Here is a 27,913-nt window from a genome sequence, read left to right on the forward strand (position 1 = left end):
ACAGCTTTGGTTTGATTAAAACAGAACGATCTTTGGTGCGATTGCTCCGTTAGTGCGGTTCATTTGAATGAGTGTGAACGCTGCCATCTGAAAAGATGGGTCTCGGTCTGCTTTCAAACGAACTCTGGTGTGGCTCGACTGAAATAGGAATGCAACACGGACCAAAGACATCTAAACAAACCAAAAACAGGACTTGATTTTGCGTCAAAGGTTTTCAGATTTATAAAACCATTCGTACGCCAGAACCTGCGCAAAGAACCCTTTATAAATCCCAGTCATCGGAAGATTGTGCGTATGTGCATCTCCACCCCGTCTCCTCTCCGAAATCACTATATATGGAGTTTACAACGCCTAGTTTTAGTATGCATAATCTCAACTGCATATCATTTCCATGCATTTTCACATCCACATGACACCATCTTTAACACTATCAAATACTATTTTTTCACTAGGGAACTGTTCAGATATATTTACGAAATAAAAGTTACCTGTCTTGGGCTCCACAGAGAAGTAAGGGTGTCCATGTATGATGCTGTACACAACTCTGGCGCTGTTGCCATAAGTGGGGTCGTCTGCATCAGTCGCTGTCACCTGAACCACCGTGGTGCCTGAGCAAAATATGTGAATATGTTAGAAAAGAATGTAGCGGACAGCAGAATTGCACTGCAGCAAGCTGAAGTGAACAGGATGTGATGCGAGTTACTATGGCAATACTGTGCGTCAGCTCTGTCTTGAGTGAAAGCGGCATTGAACAAACTCGCCCGCAGAGCTCAACCTACAGCACAAAATAAACCCCATCGCCAACCTGAAGCAAGCTGAATATGCGCTTCTGATTTAGTGCCTCTAGTTCAGTGTTTCCCAACCCTTTTCCTGGAGGCACACACTACGCATTTTGTATGGTTGCCTTATCTGATCCATCAATTTCAGGTCTGGAAGTCTGATTAAGTCTGATTTGCCCTTAACTGATTACTGATAATCAGTTGATTCAGGTGTGTTTGAATAGGAAGAGTTGGAAAGTCTAGTGTTGGTCTGTCTCCAGAAACACTGCTTCATATGTTCCCTCATGCCTCTGTTTGCATGGAAGTGAAATTAGCAATGGTTGCATGTTTAAATGGAGCCCTAAGTAATCTGTGTGTGTTATTTATTTGTTATTTTGTCATATTTAATAGCATCCAACGGAAGCACCAAAGAGAGAGCTCCACCAAAGGGAATGTTTTTTGGCAGTAGTAGGTAGAATTGCCACGTGAAATAAAAAAGTTGTCTTGTATGGATTGTATTTTACTAAATTAACTGAGCATGAAAAGAAAACACAAAATGCAAAGCTTTAACTATCTAGAAAAATAATTGGGCTTATCTTGGCAGAGATAAGCAGATATCTGGGCTATTCTGTATCCATTTTGCACAATAAACAAAAGCCACTTCAAGCAAGATGTGCTAAAAACTGGAAGCATTTGTTGAACATGAACAACCTGCTTCAGTACTCTGAGCCAAAGCGGACTCATAATTAGAGTAAGCTAATATTCAGTTTGTTTGGTCATTTTCACCCTCATGCAATCTCGAACCAAACACATTGCATGGGTCAAAGTCAATGACATTCACATGGAATTAAACAGTATGAAAATGTCACAGAGAAAAGATGAAGTATTGTTCCATATCGATTTGGCCTTAATGTATCATATTACACTGCCTGAACTGTGAGCTTAGAGTCATAAAATTGCAGCAGAGGGAAGTACTGATGCTTTTAACCTGATTACTACATAAAGCAAATCATAAAAACAAACTTTTAAGATGCTTTAGGAATGCACAATAAATCCAACAACAGCGTGCATGTAAACCACACACACACACACACACACACACACACACACACACACACACACACACACAAACTTTTATTTATCCATCAGCATTGGCATGCTTGCAAGAATTTGAAGTGTTGTTTGATTCTGTCCAGTGTGCTATAAATTCACCTGGAATGTCTTTCTGTTGGCTTGAGTCGAAGCCTCAGCAGCTGAATGTCTAATCACTGTCTCTCTCTCTCTGTCATCTCTCATTTGTCCATCTTCATTCCAGTGAATGATCACATTCTCGGGTTTCCATTCATTTTCTGTGTACTAGAAATGCATCTCTGGGGTTTGTAATCAATTCTGTGCTCCAGGCAGCCGACTGTCATCTGACAGTAATGAAAATAAATATACCTCGACTAATTTCGGGAGATGGCACTTTTTCATATCCCTCCCCCAAACAAGAGCTGAAATTTGACCGTTATGGTCACTAGATCTCGTTTTCTTAAGATCACTAGTTTGTTTTCGGTTTGCTGTACACAAGAATCGACAGAAAAGTGACATTTTGACAAAAATGTAACAATTGTGAGAGTGTGATATATCTCTCTGTCTAGTTGTGTGTTGCTCATCAGGTAGTACTGCTGAGATTTTCATAGAGACAGTGATTTCATGAGGCCTGCATCCCCTCAGATTCACTTTTAGTTATTGATATTATTGATGTCCAATATCACAGTTATTGCAACAAGAGGTTTCTGTCATGCATTTATGCTTCAGTGCAGGACTTGCATGTGCCCTCAGAGCAGTGTATGCCTGTCATGTGACTGATCCAGACACACTGAGCTGCTGTTCGCTGTCGCAGCTTCTGACACTGTCCCTGGCACACCGTCACTCCAACATAACCTGGAAGTTTAATCTACGAATCCCATTCTGACAGGGTCCTCAGGCGAGGAGCATTAAGCTTCAGAATCCTTTGTGGCAGCTTCTGCCTCCATGTTTCATTTTAGTGACTGTGCCTTTCTCTCCTGCCATGTTCTTGTGCTTCTGAAAGCTCTTGATTATTTCAATTGGTAGTTTGAGGGATAGTTGTAGGACAGACCAATTCTAAGATGACACTCACAGTGAGTGGGAGAAAAAGCACACAATTCTGTGCCTTAAAAAAGGCAAAAGTTATCCTCTTCTAAACACACAGGAGTCTTGTGATAGTCTCATTCTGTGAATCAATTTCTTTAGTTGGTGTCTGGTCAGTTTTCAGACAATATATTCTTCAATAACACAATGCAGAGAAATACAGCTATGATGGAGGCTATCGCGTTACTTCAAGAAACAGCCCAATTCATCTTTCCTAGTTCTAACATGTTTTCAATTTATTAACAAAGGCATAGAATTGTTTTAAATAGCAATGGCAGATACTGAATCTATGAAGTGATTTCACACACACAAAAGGTTTTTTGTACAGCCCTTGTTTTTTTCCCCTACTGTGGAGGAAATTTTTGATGGAGAATAAAATGTCTTCTTTAAGAGACAAAAAGTAGCACGTTTTCCACAAAATTATAAAGCAGCAACTGTTTTCAACACTGATAATAATCATAAATGTTTGTTGAGCATCAAATCATCATATCAGAATGATTTCTGAAGGATCATGTGACACTGAAGACTGGAGTAATGATGCTGAAAATTCAGCTTTGATCACAGGAATAAATTACACTTTACTATATATTCACATAGAAAACAGCTGCTTTACATTGGAATAATATTTCACTGTTTTACTGCATTTTTTGATCAAATAAATGCAGCCTTGGTGAGCAGAAGAGACTTCTTTCAAAAACATTAAAAAATCTTACTGACCCCAAACTTTTGAATGGCAGTTCTTGGCTATTTTTTTAAATGTATTTTTATAAGAGGCCTTCTAAGAAAGTAATCATAAGATTTTGAAGATGAGCAAAGATTAGTTAAATTAACATACCAAGAGGAGACATTTCGGGGACTCCTGAGACGTACGGCCCATCCAGAAACTTAGGCTCATTGTCATTGATGTCCTGGACCTTCACAATAAATTCAGACTCGTCCTCCACCGGAAGGTTGGTTCCGCGGTCCACCGCTTGAGCACGCAGGGTGTAAAAACCCTGTTCCTCTCTGTCCAGACGTTTGGTGGCATGGATGTCCCCTGTATTCTCATCGATAGTGAAGATTGAAGATGCTCCCTCCCCAGTCAACACGTACCTGACATTTCCATCACCCTTATCCACATCTGAATGCAGCTGTGAAAAAACATACACAACATACTATAATATAAACAACAACGACTTATAGATGACGAAAACTCACATTACAGCTGTTTTATGCTCAGACATTTAGATGTGCATAAATGAATCCATTTCTCCCACAGACCTCTTCTATAGTTCATTAGTTGATTGGTCTATCAATGACCATTCCCACACTGTCGGCTAACTGGCAGCTCTACTTTCATGTTTCAATCTGCTGAAGAGAAGAACTGGCCACCCAACCTACCCTGGTTTCTCCCAGTGATTTGCTCATTTCAGGTTTGAAACGACAATTCATATTTAGTAATATTATCGATTTAACTGCACTGATGAGAACAAAATTTGAACTGAATTGAGCTGGATAATGAAAGTAAGCGTCATTATCCAGCATTGACACAGCTATTGAACTGAATTAAAACTACACTGAACTAAATTGAGCTGAAAAATGACACTATTGCTTTACAGCTGAAATTGAATATTTCATGACTGATGAATTTTACAATATTATCACTTGTTTTGAATAATGTGAAGCTGCTTTGAAACAATCTGTATTGTATAAAGCACCTAATAAACAAATGTGACCTGACTTCTCCCAACCAAGTACAGCAGCCACTAAAGTCCTGCTTTGCAATCCAGCCCTCAGTAATTCATCTACATCTCCATTCACTTTCCAGGCATAAGACAAAACTCTCACCTCATTCTACTCTTTTTGCCCTTCTGTTTCCACATTACATCCTAATCTTTACCAAGGAGCAAACTCATCCATGGTCATCAGTGTCCCGCTCTCACAAACCTTCAGATCTCTCTCCTTATAACAGGTCTACAAAAAAGGAATCTCACTCATCCCAATGCCAGACAACCGTTAGCTATCAACCTCATAAGTAAATGTCTCACTACCTTCTGCTCTGGCTTATTTCTTCCTACCACAACCCCAGATGCTATGTTCAGTCTGGCACAAGACTGAACAAAACACAAGCAAGGTATATTCGTGTAAACCAGAAGGAGGGATGGAAGCATTGCTTACGCACACTCACACTAATGTGATCAAACATTCAACATACAGTATAAATCAAAACGTTACTGAATGAAATGTTGAACCCATGAAGAGCAAACAACTGAAAAGTGTTGGTGGTGTTGATGGACCCAAACTACTCCATCTGTGTTTTGATCATCGTTTCAAATCTGATCTGGACAAAGTCTTTGACAAAATGGTATTTTCTCAGCTTTTTGTTCAAAATGTTTTTTTTGTTTTTTATGAAACTTGCACACATTTAAGTATTTACTAAAAAAGGATGAATGATTCATATTCATACAACATATTCTCGGTGGCATTAAAATGTTTTTTGGTCAAAAATGCTGGAGCTGGCTGGCAACTTTTTTATGCTGGCAGGGAAAGAATTAACACAACAAAGGCACTAAATGAAAATGGATCCCACTGCTGCCTCTTCAAAAAAAAAAAAAAAAAAAAGAAAGAAAAAAAAAAAACAGGTTAATGATGTTTTCTGTTTCTTCTAGTCCTGCATGTAGGCAATGTCATCTCAATTGTTTGGGGGCAGTTGTGGCCTAATGGTTAGAGAGTTGGAATTGTAGCCCGAAGTTTGCATGTTTGAGTCTCAGTATTGGCAGGAAATGTAGGTGTGGGAGTGATTGAACAGCGCTCTTCCACTCTCATTACCCACAACTGAGGCGCCCTTGAGCCAATCATTCCCCGGGTGCCGCAGCAAAAACAGCTGCCCACTGCTCCGGGTGTGTGTTCACAGTGTGGGTGTGTGTTTAATACTCACTGCTGTGTGTGTGTGTGTGTGTGTGTGTGTGTGTGTGTGTGTGTGTGTGTGTGTGTGTGTGTGTGCACTTGGATGGGTGAAATGCAGAGCACAGATTTCAAGTATGGGACACCATACTTGGCTACACATCACGTCACATAAATATTGCATGATATAACTTCTAAAAGCATCATGTGAAGTCAATATCCATATTGCAGATCAAAAAAAAAAAAAGTCATTAAGTCATTTTTATGATTATAAATGCATCTCACCCTATAATATAACATGAAAAACAGTGCTACTGAAATGATGAGAAAGAAAAAAAAAAGTATGATTCGATCTGACAGTCCAGAGAAAAATATTGGTAGTGATGATCTGAGTTTCATTAATCTCCAAAATACAATTTACAAACACAAACATTGCACTCTGACTTTTGGGAGTTGAAAATCAGCCAATCAGATTGGAGCTTTTGCAATTTTTGTGTGCGATATACATCAGATGGTCAGTAAACGATACATGGTCATTTCCATGGGTCTGAGTGAAAGCTCTTGTTTGCTGTGTGCTAAAATCAATTGAAGGTAAGTTATGGTAAGGTAGGTTAACAGCTCTGGGAGCATCAGTCAGCTCGGCACAGTCAGCCATGTGCATCATAGACTGACAGCAGCTCTGAAGCATCTAGAGATGGGCCCTTTACAAATGCAAATGTGAAAAGAGCTTCAGACAGCTTTGCTGAGGATAAGACAAGCTTCAGTGCTCACAGACCAATCAGCTTTCCATCAAAGTCACAAGTGATTCTTACATTTCTGATTATACATTTTCTGGAGCGCGGGAAGACTTCATATCTGCATCCGATCACTGAGAATATGGATAGAAGGAAGTGAGATATAAGCAAAAGCTGAAAGTGAGCCATTAATATAGCCGTTTAAATTTAAAAAGACATAAAAGTGCAGCATATAGTGTATTTGGGGGCAAGAAAGATGCGTTGACATTTGAAGAGTTTAATTGAGCTTTATTAGCTATACTACAAGTTATACTACAAGGTAGAGAGCAATACATTTGATTAGATGATACTGAAGATCTTAATTTGTGTGAGTAGATTCATTTACACTAAATACAGCTAATAAAACTAGACATTTATATGTAAAATATTGAACTTAACTTAATATTTAACTACAAAAGAGAGTATAAAAGACATGATTGTGATGACGGATCTGTGTGACGATCTGAATTAAATTTCTAAATTAAAAAGGATCTTAATCTGTTAAATAGAAGAATAATTGCCATGTAAACCAATGAACCCACTTGGATAGAAAAATACTTTGCTTATTTGAAGGACAGTTGTCACCTACCAATGTTTCCTAATGTAACTGTGATCCAGGGATATCTAGTTATTGCAGGAGGAATGGGTATAAGAATAATTTCAGGACACTCCTTCTGATTTCTTTTCAGAAAAGTTTGCCACATGCGGAGAAAGCGTTCTTGGCATATTTTTAGATATGAAAGGCTAGCTGAGTGTATAACATCTGAGGCGTTGTGTTGTTTCTGGCAAATGTCCAGCAAACATTTAAACCTCAAGTGTAAACAAGCTATTTTTTTTATTTTTTTTTAAATTAATAAAGCCCCAATTAAAACAGCAGATGCGGACCAAAGTGATTTTTCAAAATTTAGGGTCACCCCTTGATTTCAATGTAGTCCTAGAGACTTATCAAAAGGTTGTGACTGGACGAGAGGCTCGAAACCATTTTAACGATTTAAAAACAAAAAGTAGTATTTCATAATTACAAAATCAACTGACAGCCACTGAAGGGAAGGAAGAACAGCAGTGATCTGTCTAGCTGCAGCGTTCAGAACATATGCAATCTAGTAAGAGACCCTTTATTAATTTGTCTTTAGAGGAAATTACAGCTCAGCAGAGATAAAGGCAAGGATAACCTTCTCAAAATCCTTAACAGATAGGAAAGGCTTTACCTTAGATAAAATCTCAATCAAATAAACTCGTTTTAATGACTTCTTTAATATGTTTATCAAACTTGAGTCCACTGTCACAAAGCCCAGATCTTTACTGTTTTAAGGATGAGGTTCAAATATCCCAAGTCAGCATTTACAGAGCCAGTTCTCTCAGAAAGACCAAACACAACTTTTTTTTTTTATGTCATTGAGACTTTAATGTCATTCGTGTTTTCACATAATTTAAATGTAGTTCCAAACGTAGGTTCGGGAGGAGCCTAAACATTCAGTCCTGTCAATCATCATTACGAGTGTATATAAGCAGCAGTTACTGCGTCATCCCAGCGACAATTCTTCCAGCATCTCTCCTCCTCTATTTCTCTTATTCTCCCTCTACACAGTACTGTTATAGGGGGGTTTAACTCGGAGCTCAAGCCGAGCCTCGGGTTCGAGCCTCCTTCGAGGACAGCAAGCCAAGTTAGTTTTACCATTGACCATTCAGACTGAATGGGCAGGCGAACTCGTGAAACAAGCCCTCGGGCGTCCAATGCCTGTCATGTGTTTTCAGTGGTAGGTAAGTTCTTAAACACACTTCCTAAGGGAAACCATTTTAAATACAACAGCAAATACCATCAATATTGTTTTATAATTTTAAATTTTTTACTTTTTTTTTAAAGAAGAGGCTGCATAACTGCATGTTCAATATACCCTGAACAGACTCTTTTATTATGGACAACAAACCAGGACCAACAGTGTCAATAATTTGTTTCAAGAAACGCACTGGAATAATATCTTGCGGTGAAGTAGTTTGTTTCAAATGTTAAACAGTCTCCTTAAAAGTGATGGCTTGAAAACCTGATAGAGTAGCCAAGTATAATGGAGAGACACTCACCGGTTTTTCCATTTTGGATCTGGAACTGAGAGTTTGAGGAAACAGTCTCAATGCATCAAGAGACCAGTTTTGGTTGAAAAAATAGAGTTTTTTTTTTTTTTGTAAATTGAATCAGAAAAATATTTTGCCCTTGCTGCTTACACAGATTTTTGAAACTTTGATAAGAGGATTTCATAACACAGCATTCTTCCATTTATGTGCCGAATATCATTTAACCAAGGGACTGACTTGGGTTTATCATGTTTCTTCCTCAGAGGAGCAAAAGCATTTAAGATCTTTACACAAGTGGAGTTAAAAGCCTTAACATGCTCTTCTACATTTTAATGAGATAGAGATGCATCATATGCAAGTCTCTATGTAACATAGAGCTAAATATATGAGACCATTGGATAGAAGAATGGACTTTCACTGACAATGGACAAACCCAGAGACAAGAGGTGGTTTAATGTATGCCTACAAATGTGTGTAGAGCCTTTCCTAAATTGGTCAAACCCAAAAGCTTCAATATTTTAAAATTCTTTAAGCATTGCACAGTATACATGGATATTAAAGTTAGGGACAATACCTCCTACAAAATCCATAAATTCATCAGTATATTCTTTGTTAATATTGGGACATGCCTGTTCCACTAAAAAGAATTGCAGTTCAGATCTCCATCTGTATGAGAGAACAGCCGGTTTTACTTCTAAAAAGTGCCTCTCAAACATGTTAGCTCAGTTTCTTGAACAATGTGGTTTGTGTCAAAATATATTTGCGCGCTCTGAAGTTGTCTGTGGGTTGTCATTACATATGTTTATCCTGGAATGTATCTATCTGCTGCCTTTCATCTAATCTCAGTCATTGGCATGATGCCATTGCTAACAGGCTAGCCCGCGGGACGCCGAAAAATAATATAAATGCAAATGACACATTGTGCCACTATCCACTCTCAAACTGTACTCCCTCACCTTCCTTCTTTTCATGTTCAGTTTTTGTCTCTCGCTCTGCTTCTGTCTGAAGTGTTTCAGTTGTCAACTTTCAGCTCATCGTTTCACAGGAAAACGGGGAAAAAGGTCACAGATATTGCCACTGCAGGAGAGAGAATGGGAAAAGAGTATCAGAATTTTTTGAAGAAGCCTATTCATGTTCTCCATTTGTGATTTCACTTCAACAAACAATGCGCATCCCTGTATATATGACACGATGATGAAATTTGCCAGCTATAGTATGGTTTGTACCGCTGGCAATGGCAAACATTCATGATGCAAATCTGTTTCAATTGAGTGAAGATGAGATGAACAGGAGAGAGAAATGAACGAGGATAATAAAACATCCGGCAGGGTGAAACACACCAAATGAAGTGTCTTCAGATCAGTGTCATTCGTGAAAGTGATGAAGAATGATGCTTTATACACAATTAGGTTTCCTGCAGCGATTCTTATAAGAGAAGCATGGCAATAATGTTTATCTGTACAATCATTGTGCTGTTTGTTCAACATGAATCTGTCTAGGATGATGGCCCACTGAAGACACCTTAACCTTTTAACTTCCGACTGAAAAAACATCCAACTGTTTATTGGACATAAACAACTCCTCTATACAATGATTGGGCAAGCCAGGAAATGGGTGGGAACATGACTGACAACACCTTCGATTCTTGCAGAGAGAGAAGCAGATAGTTGAAGTCATAACACATTTAGTTTAGCATGAATAATCTTATCTCTTTCTTACTAGCATTTGTAAATAATACATTTCTGAGGTTGGTGAAAGTAATTTCACTGTTTAGTGGCAGCTTAAGAAGCAGCTTTAATACATTAATATTGAGTTCTTGACATACTTTTTGGATGTTAAACATACTGAAAAATAAACAACATAAATTGTGTAATGCTCTAAATACTAATTTTTCAAGTATACCTTTCTCAGGTTTAGAGAAAAGCCATAAACATCCAAACTTTCTAATAATAGCCATAGAAGAGAGCTCACTTCAGAGTTATGCTAAAACTGAGCTATATTTGCTTAAAGATAAGCAGATATTCTGTATATTGCAACTGGTACTGAAACTGATAATAAAACTAAACGCGACAGTAACAGTCAGGAGGGAATCCACCAAGAATGAACTGCCGTTTTGAATTGCATGCTATCTGTGCTGGTTTAGCCCTGATTCACTAAATGAATTAGGTAGATCAGGCAACGGCACAAACACGCCCACAAAATCTACATCTAGTCAAGTACCCTTAATTTATATAGTGCTTTATACAATACAGATTGATTTCAAAGCAGCTTTACAGCAATAGAGAGGAACATAATGATTAAGTTCTGCAGAAAACAGTGATGTCAGTCTGGATTGACTGTATGGTTCATAAGAGCTGGAAGAGCAGTGATAACCCCCCTATAGGGTAAACAGAAAACCAACATAAATGTATCGCATATATCATTAATGTTCAATAATTTAATGTACAGCATAATTCCAGAAATTACTGTGATTCAAAGGGAACTCAGAAGGCCAAATCCTGACGAGAGGTGGAGCTGGGGATGGGGGAGGGTAAGCAGCTCCTGGTCAACACGATAGCTGCTGAAAATGCTGATGGACCTTATATATGGATGCTGTGATAGGCATCATATTCCATTAGGTAGACGTGGATCAGCTGAGAGTCAGGTGATGCAAGTTTGACTGACTAAAGCTAGATTTAGTTAATTTATCTGTACAGCAGCTCTGGAGAAAAAAGTAATGTCATTGCTCACCTTAGTTCAGTTCTCATCCAATGGTGTCAATGCAGTCAGATCAATAATATCGTTGAATATTAAGTGTTCCCGACTAAGCAAGCCAGAGGCGACAGTGGCAAGGAACTGGTGACAGTCAAGTCAAGTCAAGATATCTTCATTTATATAGTGCTTTTTACAATACAGATTGTTTCAAAGCAGCTTCACAGTGATAATAGGAAAATTAATGGACAGAGATTGTTTTGGCTTTACAGCACCTCTAGGAAAAAGTTGTTATCGAGCTAAAGTAAGTTTTTGATTGAATCACTTCCGTTGTAAAAATTGTTAATTATTAACTTAGGAGCTGCTTAAATTACACCTTTTTAACTGAAAACAGAAGACTTTTAATGCGTTCTTGCCATTCATTTACGTGTTTATGTGTTATACGTATGCGTGTATGAATGTGTATGTGTGCAGACGCTTAGTCTTCTTTACAAAGTGACATCGCCAAATTACTTGTCTGGCCCGCATAATACAGAATTATTAATCGTTTCTGCGGATGCTATCATTTTGATAACGTTTTATCTATACATTCCCATGTTTGGGAAGTGTTCCCAGTTCCGGATGACCTAATCTATGCAGCCTAACAATTTACATGATTTGAATTATAGAAGTAAATAATGTGTTATGTGTATGCCAGCTTAAACGGATGTGGTTTAGTCTAGATTTAAACTGACAGTGTGTGTCTGCTTCCCGAACAGTGATAGGAAGACTGTTCCAAAGTTTATGTGCTAAATAGGAGAATGATCTACCGCCTGCGGTTGATTTTGATATTCTAGGTATTATCAGGTATTATCAGCTGGCCTGAATGCTGAGATCGCAATAGTGTAAAGGATTATAATGTGTTAAAAGCTCACTCAAGTACTGGGGAGCTAAACCATTTAGTGCTTTGTAAGTAATTAGCAAGATTTTAAAATCTATACGATGTTTAACAGGAAGCCAATGCAGTGATGACAGAACTGGGCTAATATGGTTTATTAGGCATGCAGGGCAATTTAGATATATTTTTAAGATGAAAGAATGCAGTTTTACAGATGCTAGAAACATGGCCTTCAAATGAAAGATTGGTATCAAAGAGCACACCCAGGTTCCTAACTGACGACGAAGACTTAACAGAGCAGCCATCAAGTGTTAGACAGTATTCTAGGTTATTGTGTGAAGAAGTTTTTGGTCCAAAAATTAGAATCTCAGTTTTTTCTGAATTTAGTAGTAGGAAATTATTGGTCATCCAATTTTTTATATCAGCTATGCATTCCCTTAATTTTGTGAATTGGTAAGTTTCGTCAGGGCGCAAAATATAGAGCTGAGTATCATCAGCGTAACAGTGAAAACTAACGCCATGCTTCCTAATGATATCTCCCAAGGGTAGCATGTACAGAGTGAAAAGCAACGATCCTAGTACTGAGCCTTGTGGTACTCCATACTGAACTTGTGACTGAAATGACATCTCTACACTGTAAAACCTAACAGTTGTTCTAACGAACCTTTTTCAGTAAACTTTACTTAATGTCCAAGAATTTGTTGAACTTACTTAAAACAATTTAGTCATCTTTACTGCATGCTATGCTTTGTTACTCAGAAAACCCAAGTACAAATTACTTGACTGGTTTGAGTACCATTTCGTCAAGCAAAAACAAAAAAAAAGAAGAAGAAAAAAGGGCAGGGCAATTCTTAATAGACTTTCACTCATTTTCTCCATTTCTGCAGTTATCTTTCTTTAGTTGCATTCACTAATTTTCTTAAAGTGATCTTGAGTGTTAAATTATCAATACAACTAAAATTGGGATAACGTCACGTAAGTTGACCATAAATTCATCTTGATTTCCTAAAATTTCTTCTCACCATTTTAGTGATTAGCATTTCCTTTGGTTGTGTACTTGGAACTTCACTTATATTATTATAACTCTCTTCCAGTTGATTCCAATTGATTTCCATATGAGAAATTACAGTTATTTGTGGTTTCAAAGGAAGAGACATATTAAATAGATCACTTTTAAAAAGTGACATAATTTGGCACTAAACCAATAACTAATTTAGACTTTCTGTAGAATTTTGGTTTATTAGATTATATCACTTACATATATATCATAAACACCAAACTATTGTGAAACATAAAACTTTTAAGGGGGTTGATTCCTCTCTAGTTGAGCCAGTGCCTTGCAATCACCCTTGCTCAAGTCACACACAGACATCAACATTCAGCTTGCAAAACACAACAATGGTAACAGTTAAGTTTTTTTTTTTTTTTTTTTTATTAATTAATAAGACCATTACAATTTTATTTGCTGTCATTGTTGGTGTAATACTGACACAAGACAGCAAATAAAATTGTAAAATAAAGCCACAAACAGTAAAACAAAGCAATGACTTTATTTGTGCCGCAATGCATTCTGGGAGTACACTTCCTCAAATCACAGATAGAATTAAGTTGACAAAACTTAAATGGTTAAATTAAGATCAACTTAATACAATTAAGTAAAGCTTACTTAATTGAATTAAGGCAACGAGTTTGCTAAATTGAATTAAGTAAACTGAACAAATTTTTACATTTACTACCATCTGATAACGGTCAGATAAGTATGATTTAAACCATGCCAATGCAATTCCTCTAATGCCAACATAATTTTCAAGTCTATGCAAAAGAATCTTGTGATCAATAGTGTTAAATGCAGCACTAAAACTAATAGAGAGATACAACCATGATCGGATGATAAGAGCAAATCATTAGTAACTCTAATGAGAGCCGTCTCAGTACTATGATACCGTCTAAATCCTGACTTGAAATCCTTGCAGAGAACTCATGGAGTGAATATGCTCCGCAGAAACACCAGCACTCCTCCTCTAATGACCGCAACTCACTGCACCTGTGTGATATAACAGGCGCTATTAAAAGAGACAGACAGGAGAAGAAAACAAAACTCAACACATGCAACACATACATAAATTAAAATGCTACATAACATGAGGACATTGCTGAACACAATTTGCATGGCGGATTTCAGAACTTGCTAGTATGGATGATGCAGCAGACCATGGCAACCATTATTTTCGGCTGATTTACTAACGATCACCAGCAAGTGTGCACCAACATCCTGTTTAAATAAACGTTCATTCAGCACCTGCTTTCATTGGATGCTAATAGCACAATGTAAATTGAGTCAGGAAATTAACACAAAGTTTTGTAAAGTGCAATCTTTAAACAGCCTAATTTTCATAGAAAAGAAGCATGTTTGTGTGGAATGACTTAATTAAAAAAATTCAAGGCACTGTACTATTTTGATGCTATTTTGTCTTAAAGCAGGTGTTTTGCAGGTGGTTAGTGTATAAGACAGGTATTTGCGCAGTAATAGCAGACATGAAAGTGGCAAAAGTGTTTAATGAATTATCCTGTCTTTGTACAATCACTCACACATCCTCAGATACACAGTGTTATACAAGAGTTACTTGGCAACATTGATTCAACGTTTCTACATCACAAGTTAAGCTTGATAGGATTTGTGGCAAAATGCCAATTACTGCAGATACTGCTGTGTTTTAAAGCACAAATGTACAGTAATGGAAGAAACAGGAGCCAGCTTTGCAACTGGTTTAAAAGTAGAACTGGCGTCCATATGTCACCTCTCTGAAATTTGGCCTGCGCTCAGACTGTTTACCTGCGTTTGCTAGTTGACATTTGTTGAAAGTGGCCTTTAGTAAAATGGACAGCCTGAGTGATGAGATGTGCATTCTGAGTGTGTGTGTGTGTGTGTGTGTGTGTGTGTGTGTGTGTGTGTGTGTGTGTGTGTGTGTGTGTGTTACCCACATTTATCAGACAGCCTTTCCTTCAATCCTCTTCTAAACACAAGCTCTAACATACAATCCGCCAAAAATTATCATATTTTATGATGATGAAATATTAGCTAGGCTTACTGCAAAGAAACCATTTATACAAGTTAATCTGGAATGATGATCTCTTGTTTTATTTTTCCTAAAATAAATGCTTGAATGGGTTGGAAAATGATCCTCTTTGTTTCTTCCTGAAGACATGCGTTTTGCTCCACATGTCCGTTTGGCCACCAATGGACATAATTAAGCCTCTTTTTTTCTTTCTTTTCTTTTCTTTTTGCTTAAAATATTGCCTCTTTTTAATGTAGTTTAATTTTGTAAACTATTTCTTAACTTGCAATAAAACTGTTTGTCCAGCTAATTTCCTGATTTATGTGTAACTTACATTGCATTGTCTCTTTGAAGCATTATTGACCTCAGTTCATCATCAGGCCAGGGTGCATTTGAACATTTACTTAATTTTTCTAAAGTGGGGCATATTTATCCATTATGTCCATTATTATATCCATAAAAGTTTTCAAGGCAATATCTACATCAAGTTCATGACATGCTCCAGACTACTGCTTTATTAACAAATAAATATTGTATATGACCTACTACGTAATATAATCCTAGTTCTTTTTTGGGGGCAATTTTGTCTTTTTAGTTAAAGCAGTCAGATTATGTTCACTGCGACTGATACTGCCTGAGATCGCATTGCTTGGAAATTACAAAACAAAAAAACTTTAAGAACGTTTGTTCCCCCTCAGCATCTTGGCTGAGGACATAATCTGTTTTTCTTTGAAATGTGAAAGTTTGACAACATTTTTTCTGGGTTTACCCCTCCTGACAATGTTCAAATGATGTTTTATTAACAAAGTTTGGGAGGAGCATGTTCAGAAAATCTACTCAATCAGCACGAGGAGCGCTATATATAAAAATAGATGAGTGTGGCGGCACATTTGTCCTGATTTTTCTCCACTTTGCCGACCCGGCTGCTCAGACTGAAGTATCGATCACGCAGTTCTCTCACCCCATTAGAACAACTGGAAAGCTCAGACTGAATTTTATCCAGTCTGTCTTGCAGAGTTTTAAACTGCGCTTCAATGAACTGCTGCTGTTTGTCCATTGCATGGGCGATCATGATGGCAAGGGACTCTTCCATCTTGTCCGCCTCAAATGCTTGATGGTGCTGTGTTTGTTTGGCAGCCGATTTACCTTGACGAGGAGTCATACTGTCGATGCACAGTGTCAAAATGTAAAACAAAATGTCGAGTATTTGGCAAAAAAAAAAAAAAAACTAAATATATAATGAAAATGAGTAGGGTAAAGCAAAGCTAAAACACCATGCTGCCATCAAGCTCAAAGGTCACCCCATTTTTGCGTATTTCTAAAGACGGACTCCTTGTTTTAGGCTAAATGACGAGTAGTGATGCCGCCTGAATCATAATCACACCTGGTTCATTCATTGGCCAGAAGATAACTGAGCAAGTGAGCCTGGTTCTCCTAAGTTTTTTTCCTCCATTCTGTCACATGATGGAGTTTGGCTTCTTGTCACTGTCGCCTTTGGCTTGCTTAGTTGGGGACACCTAATATTCAACAATATTATTGATTTGACTCTACTGACAATATTGGATTAGAATTGAACTGAGCTGGACGATGACATCACTGTTTTTCTGCAGATCTGCTTTATGAAAGAAATTAACTAATTTATTAATTGAGAGCAGAGCTTCTCAAACCCACCGCTGCACATTCTGTGTCCCCCTCATCCTTCACATCTGGTTCATGTCCTGCCATCTCTACAAATGAGCTGATGAGTTGAATCAGGTGCGTTTGATGATGGACAGACACAGCATGTGCAGTGGAAACAGGACAGGTTTGAGAAGCTCTGGTGATGACTCGTCATTTTAAAAATCCACTAATTATATTTGGAAACAAAAGCCACTAAACATTTGATTGATATCTGTTCAGAATCTGCAAGATAACTTTTCTAATGAAGCCACTGGTTGACATCATGGTAACGGCGGTGAACAGCTGTCATTGAACACCAAGACTCAGTATCAGAGAAAGAGCAGAAGGACAGAATTAATAGACTTTCCTCAAGCGCTGCAGTTTACTAAAGGGCAAAAGGTTCCAGAAATAGAACCCCGCAGCAGAAATAAAAGGGCAAAAAGAATGTAATAATATTCTAAGATTTATGCCCGTTCTGTGTGCTGTGAAGTCTAGTCCGTAAAACCACTACTACATTACTCTGTACTGAAATTTAATACCCATTACGCAGCTGATGTTGCATTAGTGCATACCCAGAAAGAACAAAAAAATACCTGTACATGTTATATAGGACTTGACTGCACTTATTCTAAACACTAAACTTTTGTGGTGATTGTTTTAAAAAACAAGACTTTTATGTGAGAAATGAGTGAAGAGTTCTTACCTTGCCCACATACAGCGGGTCGGTCCCGGTGTATTCCTCAAGCACAAAGAACTGATTCCAAACCCAGTTACGTTTCTGTCTTTGCAGGGCATCCTGTGAATGTTTGGGGTCTTTATGGGGTCGATCAGGGGTCGTGTCAGCAGACTTCAGTGCCCAGCAGCTCATGCTCTGAACAGCGAAGAGCCAGATGGCACAACATGCGAGACGGCCACAAAAACTCATCTGGGGCAACGTGAAGGATCACCACAAGATACGGATCAGTCTGAAAATGTTCTGAAATATTACCAAAAAATGCAGAGAATGAAACATTAAACCCTTGCAGTTTGTGGTTTTTCCAAAGTTTCTGGTGCACAAAACCCAGAAATCCTTGATGTGATTACAGTGATGTCATTCTGAAGGACCTTCTTATGGTTCTTCTGCATGAGGAGTTTCTGATACCTATCAGAGAAAGAGAGATAAAACAAGGGTCAGAGGATCTGCCTTCAACTATCGTAGACTTTCTGAAGAAGAGTTGTCCCAGCAAACCCCACTACGATGCTTGTGTGTTGGGTGGATAGCAGGGTGTTGTTAAAAGCAGTTGGTACATCTTGCTATGCAATTGTGAGGGTGATCTACCTATCAAAAGAGCAAATTGATGGGACAAGTCTGATTTATTTGAAAAGTAATATCACACCTCAGTTCAAGTTACACAACTGAGAAATATCTGTAGCAAAAATGTTAGGAAAGAGTTAAACACTTTAATGCCATAGCAAACTCTTCTGAGAAAAACTACACAAGTGTTCAAAATCTTTGTGAACGACTTACTGTATTAGGAGAGATGAGGAGAGTAATTTTTTTAATGAAGTGTTTTAAAAATGTGTTTTTAAACGGAGATGAACCAGCAAACAGGGAACATTCTCAGTTTGGCAAGGTTCTATCAAAAGTTATAAACAAACATTCTTTCAGTAACATTAATAGTTAATTGTTTGTTCAAACTTTATTAATGTTCACCAAACGTTAGCACAAAAAGGAGGAAGGTGAGGAGTGGCTGGAGATGGATAGGAGACAGGAGGAGTTAGCAGAGAGGAATACCACAGCAGAACTGGTGGAGGGAGGAGCCAAGGCGGAGTCCTAAAACTCTTACTGGGTGGAGCCTGGGCGTCGACCGATGGCAGTGAAGCGGGACAAGGTTGAGACCCTAAGCGAAGCCACAAGGACGACAGCCCAGGGCGACATCGCAGACATGGAAGACAGAGGTGACATCATCAAGTGACTGATTTGGAGGTGGGAGCTGGGCAGAAGGAGGTGACACCGGAGGGAGTGAGGACCACAGTGGAACCGGAGGGAAGGAGGATCCCAGTGAAGCTGAATGGGTAGAGGGTTGAGGCACAGCTGGAGGCCCAGAAGTCCGCAGCGAAACCAGGGTGACGAGGGAGCCCATTGGAGCCTTAGTGATGGCGGACTATTGCGGAGCTGAGGGAGCGCAGAGCCAAGGCGAATCTGAAGGGCTGAGAGTTTGAGGTTGAGAACTGGGCCTGGAGGCCTAAGGAGTAGCCAGAGGATCCGCATCACAGAACCGCGCTGGTCTTGAAAGAGCCCGAGGTGGAGCCAACGAGCTGGGGGGGGTCAGCGGCCAGGGTGGAGTCGAGGAGCTATGAGACACCAGTGGGCCAGGTAAGTCTGGAGAATTTGAAGGAATCAGCGGAGATGATGGTGACAATGGGGTGGGCAGGATATTGGGTGGGATCACGACATCCAGGATAGAGAGTGTAGTGGGTTGGAGAGGGACAAGCTCCATGGTGAAATTGATGAGCCAGCGCTCCTCAACTGGCTCATCTGAGAACTGTTTCACAGGACCTGACTTCTCACTGGATCTGGTGATCGGCTCCAGCCTCGGGACGAGTATGGCGACCTGCTCAGGCTCTGAGGTGGACTCTGTCAAGTCACCTTTATTTATATAGCGCTTTTTACAATGCAGATTGTGTCAAAGCAGCTTTACATTGATAACTGGTACATAATTTGGCTGCACAGCAGCTCTTAAATAATAGTGTCAATGCAGGCAGATCAGAAGCACTGTTGAATAAATGTCAAGAATACTATTGAATGGCACTAACTCCGGGCATGGAGGGGGCTCGAGCTCATGGTCTGCGGCGGGTGCTGGCTCGGGTTCAGGCTCCGTGGCCGGCATGGGCAGCAGCATCTGGCCGAGTAAATTGTCCATCCCGCTCCAGAAATGATGTTTCAGAGTTTCATCGTCCCAGCACACCTCATGATAGAGTTCCAGGTAAGCCTCCACATAATCCTCCACCGACCGGCCGTTTTGTGAAACATAGTCCCCATAATCCATATTGTTAGTGGGTTCTTCTGTCGCAACTGATGTGGTAGTTAACAGAATCATGACGATGACGATCAAAAAACATGAATACATAGAAGAAGGTACAGAGAATCGTAACGTAAAATACTCACATTACAGATGAGAACTGACAATGAACCGAATGAGACAGGGAGTATAAATACACAGGGAGACATAATAACAGACATCTGAATGCAATCAGTAGCCAAGGAGACTAACTAGAATGCAGTCAAGACTAAACCTAAACCGAAGCACAAGAAACAAATACACAGGAATGAAACTAACATAAAATACAACATAATCCTGACAGTACCATTGGGAGTGCAGACAGAGATTCGCTGGCTGAATTAGCTGAACACATTCAGGGTTTCCCTACCATGTAATGAATTCTTTTTTTATTTTTATTATTTATTACTTTATAGGCTATACTATATTTATATCCATACTTTATTAAAGTTATGCAAAGTTATATGATTATTAGAGTGATAGATTTATATAGACTCATCCAGGTATTATAGGATGCCTAGTCTACTTACACACAGGTGAGACATGTTGAACCATGAAAAGTGTTTCCCTTTCATTTGTCACCCTTCTGTAGAATGCTATAACAAACACTTTTTTTATTAAAATAGCACAGTAACATATAATTTAATGTGATGAAGAATGTATAAGTACATATATATATATATATAAACAAGTCATTTACCACAGTTGTAAGGTTCTGGAAAATGCTTGAAAACTGCTTGAATTTGATTTTGGAAAAGGCGTAAGATGCCGACTGCCAAACAATAGCACAGAAAGTGTCCTTGACTTTAATATACATAACATTCACAATCAAGACAAAACATATAGACTGTGGTTAGATTTGAGAGGAACATGATGATACGTAGGACACACACTGCCTGTGAGTTGGAAAGGGCAGAAGATCTGAGTGTGTGGAATATCAATTAGCTGTTTAGCATCTTAGTGCTGATTCCCATTGCGAAATAACAACTTTGGCAAAGGCTGATGATGGTGTCTCATGTGGAATATCACAGTCACCACATATCTGCTGACAAAAAAAAATAAAAAATTCAATAAACCAGTATGAATGTTGTTCCAGGATGGTTTATGTTGGTATAGTGCTGGACCATAAGAGTCATGCTGTTCTCAAGCAAAGCGCAGCTGGTGAAGATGGTCTTTCTAGTGAAGCTGGTTGACCAAAATGGTCTTGCTTGGTTTAGTGTGAGTAGGCCAGTTATCTGTATGAAAACAAGAATTGTTTTTGCATGTGTATTTCTACATTTATCACATAAATGATGTAAAGAAAACGGGTTTTAGGGTTATGTATGTAACATTGGTTCCCTGAGAAGGGAACAAGACGCTGGTTCAGTTACTGGCGCTATGGGAATGTCATCAGCATGTGCCGTGTGAAATACAGCAGTCACATGATGTCACTGGAACACCAGCATGTCTATAAAAGAGTGCCTGCATTAAACATCATCAACTTCGATTTGTCTGAAGAAAGACGTGCAGGCATGCCTAATACAAACTATGCCATATTGATCAAATGCCTGCTTGCCATGTTGACCATGCTGCAAACCAAGCATAGCACAACCTGAAGGGACTGCATGGGTTGCAAGACGCATACCAAGTCACCAAGAGCTTCTAGCTTCTAGCACCTAATGGCAGGGAACCTACCGCAGCTCTAGTGCCCCTGAAAAACAGCACTGGAGCAGAGCTGATCGAGACAGCTGTGTCCGCCTAAAACTTCCCCTCTGGAGAGGGCGGTCTATGGTTCCACCACATCAGCCATCAGCAATTGAAAAGCTCCTTCAAAGCAACAAAACACTCTTCAAGTGAAAAAACTGGGAAGACCGGAGGAGAGAGCGAGGGATGCCATCTAGTGTTCGACCATCTGCTCTAATAACTGTCTGTTCTACCCTCAGTCCTCCTTGGAGGAGAACAGTACCAGTACTTTTAGGAGATCCAGCTGGGAAAAACCTTCCAGTGGACCACTGGGGAAACATGCAGCTGTATCTAGTCTACACTACCACTGCTAAAGCTGCAGAGGGCCGACAGAGGAAAAGTGAGGAAAAGGACGTTAATAGCAGTAAAGCCCACTACTTTTCTGTCAACTGCCCTTCCTTGGGCATCATGACTGGAAGATCTCTACCTCCAATCCACCAGGGAGCGCTCTGTCTAATTAACAACTTCTTTAAAAACAGATCAGACCGCAGCTCATTTTCAGTTTGCCACATCAACATTCCTACATGGAAAGACTGGAAGGCCTCTGCCCAAGTCTGTTCTGCCCATCTCAGGCATTTCTCTGCCAGCGATAGAGACAATTGCTTCAGCATGCTGTTGTTCAACACTTCCGTCTCTCAGCTGTTCTGTTCTTCATCCTGCTTAACAGAGCAATTATTGTAGGGTGAAAATTAACACACATAATCAAATAATGGTACGGGTACACACACATGTTTGTTTTCTGTCACTCACCTTCCAGTGATTTCTATTGTTTTCATTCTGAGCTAGCTCTGATATTTTACATTGTCTACCCCTAAATCTAACCCTCAGATAAATGTTTCTGCATGTTTACATCTCATTTAGTATGTTTATGAAGCTGTTTTCCTCATGGGAACATCAGCTGGTCCAGGGAAGGGCAGGAGTACTTGAGAACAAGCCAGATACTGAGATACTGAGAAAATTGTTGACCCCTCTATGCCAAATGGCTTGTGATATTCCCTATTTGTAATCGCATTGACTTGCAGCATCTGCTAAATTATTAAATTGAGATGCAAAAACAGCTAAACAGAGTGCAACTGAATTGAACAGGGTTCTTGAGATGTCTTTAAAAGTTGAGCTATTTTAACTGGAAATAACATCTTAAAATAGTGGCAAAATGCTCAAAAACTGTGATGCAGGATGTTCTTCGGACATATACGGCATTGGCCATGCACTAACCAACAGGTATAACATCATTCAAATGGTAAAATTCATAATTCAAATAATTTGCGTCTCATGAACCTGTAATTTCCTGTCTAGCTGGGAACCTCTTGGCCAGAATAAGCTACAAAGTGGCTCTGATAGTGTGTCATTCTGCATCACCTCATAATGAAATCATGCTGAAGGAAACTGCTGTGCGAGTGCCTTTAGCTCTTTATGTGTTTGTTGTTCACGATGTCTAAATAAAGCCTACATCTTTCACACGCACGCGCACACACACACACACTCTTCTCTTTTTCTCTGATTTTTCATCAAATCATTTGAACATTCGTCTTTTTATTTTCTTTTTTCTATCCAAAGCTATAGCAGAAACATTGAAAGCTCCCGTCTCCATGTTCAGCGTTGAAGCTCATGTGGTCCCGCCGGTTTGCAGTACAGTCATGCCGTGTACCAGCTGCTTTCACGCAATTATCAGGTTAATATCAGGTTAACTGACTGTTATCATGTGCAATGGCTCACAACCTCCTGAGTGTCCGAACTCGACCACCTTTACTCGTTCAGTTTGAGCCACTGATGAGCAAAGGTACTGTCTGAATGAAGTGACCATTAAATCCCCAATATCTGCCTTCTTTCTAGTAGAAATAAGTATTTTTCTAGTATATTTTCTAGTAGAAAAGTATTCACTTTGTGATTGTAAATGTGCATATCTGTTTTTCAACCTTTTGACAATATTAGATATATCTCAATATTTATGTACTTGCTCTGTAATGGGTTATTTAATTCTAAATCAAAATGTTTAATCCAAGAGTTAGAGTAAAACAATCAAAGTAACTGAGACATTTGGACAGGTGTGATTGTCGCAGTCGTTACCTCGACATACTGTTCTTGATAGCTTCTTTTGTAACTATTCATAAGCAGAGAAGATAACATGTGATCATATATCACCCAGCCTACCAGAACTGCTAAATACACTCACAGAAAAACATAATTTATTTAATTGTTTGAGCTTTCTCGTTCTGAATTTATGGGGGGAGAATTCAATATAAAGTGTTGAATTATCAGGTCACACATGCAGAAAACACACTCAGATGTTTTATGAGCCATGAGTGTTATTAGCCTTCTTGATTTTAAGCACAATCTAATTCTACCACATGTCCCTCAATTTTATTTTCCAATAAAATATTTGTCTTTTCTTGAATTTTCTGTTTCTGTTTCAGTTTTCGGTTGACTCACTTCTATCGCTTCTGTTTCATCAATACGATCCACCGCTCCAGTTATTTCACATGTATAATAAAGGGAGAATCAGCACCTGTGCCTTCGGTATTACAAATGAATAAATGTATTACAACAATCACCTCAGAGAGAGAGAGAGAGAGAGAGAGAGAGAGAGAGAGAGAGAGAGACGGCAAATGCATTTGAAATTACTATAAAAGAACAAAACTTCTACAGACAAGATGAAAATAAGAATTAAACAATTTATGACATCTCTAGCATGATATTAAGGGCATTCATCATACTTCACAGTGGAGCTGGAGTTGTTTTTATCATCATATCACTCGTTTGTTTTTTCTTTATTCTTTAAACTTTAAAATCCACGAAATGCTTCTGAAGAGTCACAGTCGTCTCAAGCTGTGGACGTCTCATTCAATTAGCACTTTACAATTTCACAGTGGTTTGCCTGTGATTTTCCTCAAGAAGTTTTTTTTCTGTTTTCTTTTTTTAATTGCTAATATATATAAACATTTCAAATAAATGCTGCTCTTTTGAACTTTATATTCAAAGAAACATGAAAAATAAAATGAATAACAGTTTTCCACAGAAATATGAAGCATAAAAACTCCACAGACAGCAGTGGGTCGATTGAGTGATTGTGTCTGTATTCATTACTGGATTGGTTGTCCATGTTAAATATTATGTATATAATGTATATTCAAATTAATACATACACCAAACAAAAACATAATAATTGTTTGAATCAGATAAGATCTTAATGAATAAAACAAAATTCCTACACTCCAACTAATGCAGTTCCTTTCAGGGGCATCATGCATTTTTATTGGCAGAAAAGATTTGAAGCAAACAATATAATAGTTCTTTATGCACATATAAGATGTTTCAAACCAGTGGTGCAGTTTAGCAAACAAAAACACCTGCGAGTACTTTTTATAACAGACTAAGAAATTATTGCACGCAAATTTGAGTATTTGATAAGCATTCATTTAATTATAATTTGGAAGTTGTCTTCAAAGTCAGTTTAGTACAAAATGCATGCCTCAGTCTGGATATAGGTACACATAAATATATAATTTAATAATATAATAGCTTCTGATTAATGTTCCTTACAGCTTAATTGACAGTCCCTTAACGTAAGATTAGTGTAGACTACTGTACATGTATAATACATAACAGATATAGTTACAATTTACAAATTTTAGTATTCATATCATGAACTACTGACCATGTGTGTTTGTAAATGACAATAATCTACGCCTTATATTTTGCTACTATATAATAATTAGAATAAAAGTACTCTTGATTTACTCTGAAACAAACACACGTTAATTATTAAAGATAAGTGTCCCACATAAACTATAGCATCAATTCCCCACCCAGAGAAACAGAGAAATTAAACCAACCCATAAACACTGAATAAAGCATATTCTCATCTGAGTGTCTGACAGTAATTTTGAACTATAAGCGCATCTCAAACTCCTTGAGCTGAACATGAGAGTGGATGGAAAGATCGTGTAACATGAAGACGTGATTTATTCTCTTTATGTTGTTTATGGATGTAAATGTCCGTCAGCAGGACCGTTATAACAACTCATTCATCACACACACACGTGAACACTCACCTAATGTGACTGTAGAGAAACATCCGCAGAAGTTCCGCTTCGATATGATCGTGTCGACCCACCGAGCTCAAGTAAGGAAAGACGTCAGAGGGACGAGAATCAAATCCTCTAGTGCGCGTGATGCTGCGAGACGCGTGAATGAGCGCGCGGAGACGCGCCTCTCTCTCTCGCTCTTCCCAAGTCTGCAAAACTGCAAGCGCACTGTCAGATTTACACTCAGTTTGCAACTGTAAAACAAACTTTTTTCAAAATGCTAAACACAGTTCTCTGCATTAGACACATTATTCAAAACTAACAGCTCTTGTTTCATTTGGGAAACACTGGCATTTAAGTGGCACACTCATTTACCAGTTACACCCATCATGTGTGAAAACACTTATACATAATTTGTTTACTTAGAAATCAAAACACATTGTTTTGAGAAAGAAATTATTTATTTTTACCTTCTTGCATTTCTGTTTATTGGATAAATATACCTAATTTGATCGTAGAAATCAAAACTCAATGTTTTGAGAAACAAATTTACATTTTTCACCCTTGCATTTCTGTTTACAGTTTTTTTTCAACTGCTTACACACAAAATCCTTATTTGTCACACAATTTCTGAAAGCTGACACTCAAACACCACAATCACACACCAAATCTGCAAAAGCAAAACCATACACTAATTGTGGCCTTCAACTCAGTTTTCAATTTCATAAAACACTTTTTGCAAAACCCAACACACAATTCTCTATGTAATGCACAAAAATCTAACAGAAAGTATCTTGATTTCCTTTTACAAGCACAACCATTGTTTCTGTCCAACTACACATGGTTGATGTATTTCTTTTCTTTCATATTGTGTGATACTGTATTCACAACCACATATGCTTACAGTAAAAAAAATAAATAGTTTGGTTTCAATCTTGCTCTCGTGTTTACCGTGAATTTTACTTTTAATCTTGTACAGAAATGGAGCTCATGAAAGAAGAGCTTTTAAGTTTTGAATAAATGTGTGTAAATGATATATCCAAAAATAGAACATTATGGCAAAGGTGTTTGCATCGTAAGACAAATGTTTGCTTTTAAGATGTCTTTGGGATATTTTGAATGCAGAGCTTCATTTTGCAAGAGATGTGAGGCATTTTGCATTTTGTGTGTACAATTCTTGGATTTGTGTAAAGTATTGAAAAAAGAGGCAAAGTTTTGAGAATGAATGTAAGCAGTTGAAAAAAAACTGTAAAAAAGTTTTGAATGAAGTGTTTGCTTTTGCAAGAGATGTGTGACGTAAACGTGAAATGGACCCATAGTTTCAGAAATTTTGTGAAATACCGTGTCTACACCAGACACAAAATTAACAGAATGCATAACTGATATAAAAATTTGGATGACCAGTAATTTCCTACTATTAAATTAAATAAAAAAAAAAAAAACAGAGATTCTAATTATTGGACCAAAAACGTTTTCACATAATAATCTAGAATACTGTCTAACACTCGTCAGTTAGGAACCTGGGTGTGTTCTTTGATACCAATCTTTCATTTGAAGGCCATGTTAGTAGCATCTGTAAAACCACATTCTTCCATCTGAAAAATATATCTAAACTATGACATATGCCCTCAATGAAGAATGCAGAACAGTTAGTTCATGTGTTCATGACCTCAAGGCTAGACTACTAGGAAGTATGACCATATTAGCCCAGTTCTGTCATCACTGCATTGGCTTCCTGTTAAACATTGTATAGATTTTTAAAATCTTTCTAATTACTTACAAAGCACTAAATGGTTTATCTCCCCAGTACCTGAGCGAGCTCTTAATGCATTATAGTCCTTCACGTTTATTGCGATCTCAGATTTGGCACCTAAACCGGGAACACTTGCTATAACACTAGACATACTTGATACATCAGAAGAAGAATGGCATCTACGCTAATATTAGTCTTTCTGTTTATCCCGAGGTTTACCGTAGTCAACCGGATCCGGGCCGTCTCCAGGTGAGACCGAGGACCTGCGCCTTGACACGACCACAACGCAGCTCTGAAGTATCAGCAGAGATTGAATCAACTAGATCATCCACTGTGAAGGCCTCATCGACACGACAGCCAGTGCCACAGCTCCTCAACAAACCGTCCATACCGGCGTGATGAATACGATCCTCAACTACATGGAACTGGATTAAATATTTTGACTATTGTG

The 27,913-nt window shown here is 38.4% G+C and overlaps 1 protein-coding gene across 1 annotated transcript in view; it reads right to left on the reverse strand.

Annotated features, from left to right (window-relative positions):
• LOC125258098 (cadherin-7-like) overlaps positions 1 to 25,848 on the reverse strand; it is an 88,632-nt gene extending 62,784 nt beyond the window's left edge. Inside the window, exons 1-4 of the mRNA XM_048174936.1 lie at positions 25,737 to 25,848; positions 17,625 to 18,062; positions 3,748 to 4,042; positions 489 to 608 (exon numbers count right to left, since the gene is read on the reverse strand). Of these exons, the coding sequence (XP_048030893.1) occupies positions 489 to 608; positions 3,748 to 4,042; positions 17,625 to 17,846 (637 nt within the window). The 5' untranslated portion in view covers positions 17,847 to 18,062; positions 25,737 to 25,848. The remainder of the gene's footprint in view (positions 1 to 488; positions 609 to 3,747; positions 4,043 to 17,624; positions 18,063 to 25,736) is intronic.
• Between the last annotated feature and the right edge of the window lie 2,065 nt (positions 25,849 to 27,913).

The sequence above is a fragment of the Megalobrama amblycephala genome, linkage group LG22, assembly GCF_018812025.1.
Source record: "Megalobrama amblycephala isolate DHTTF-2021 linkage group LG22, ASM1881202v1, whole genome shotgun sequence".
Taxonomy (NCBI): domain Eukaryota; kingdom Metazoa; phylum Chordata; class Actinopteri; order Cypriniformes; family Xenocyprididae; genus Megalobrama; species Megalobrama amblycephala.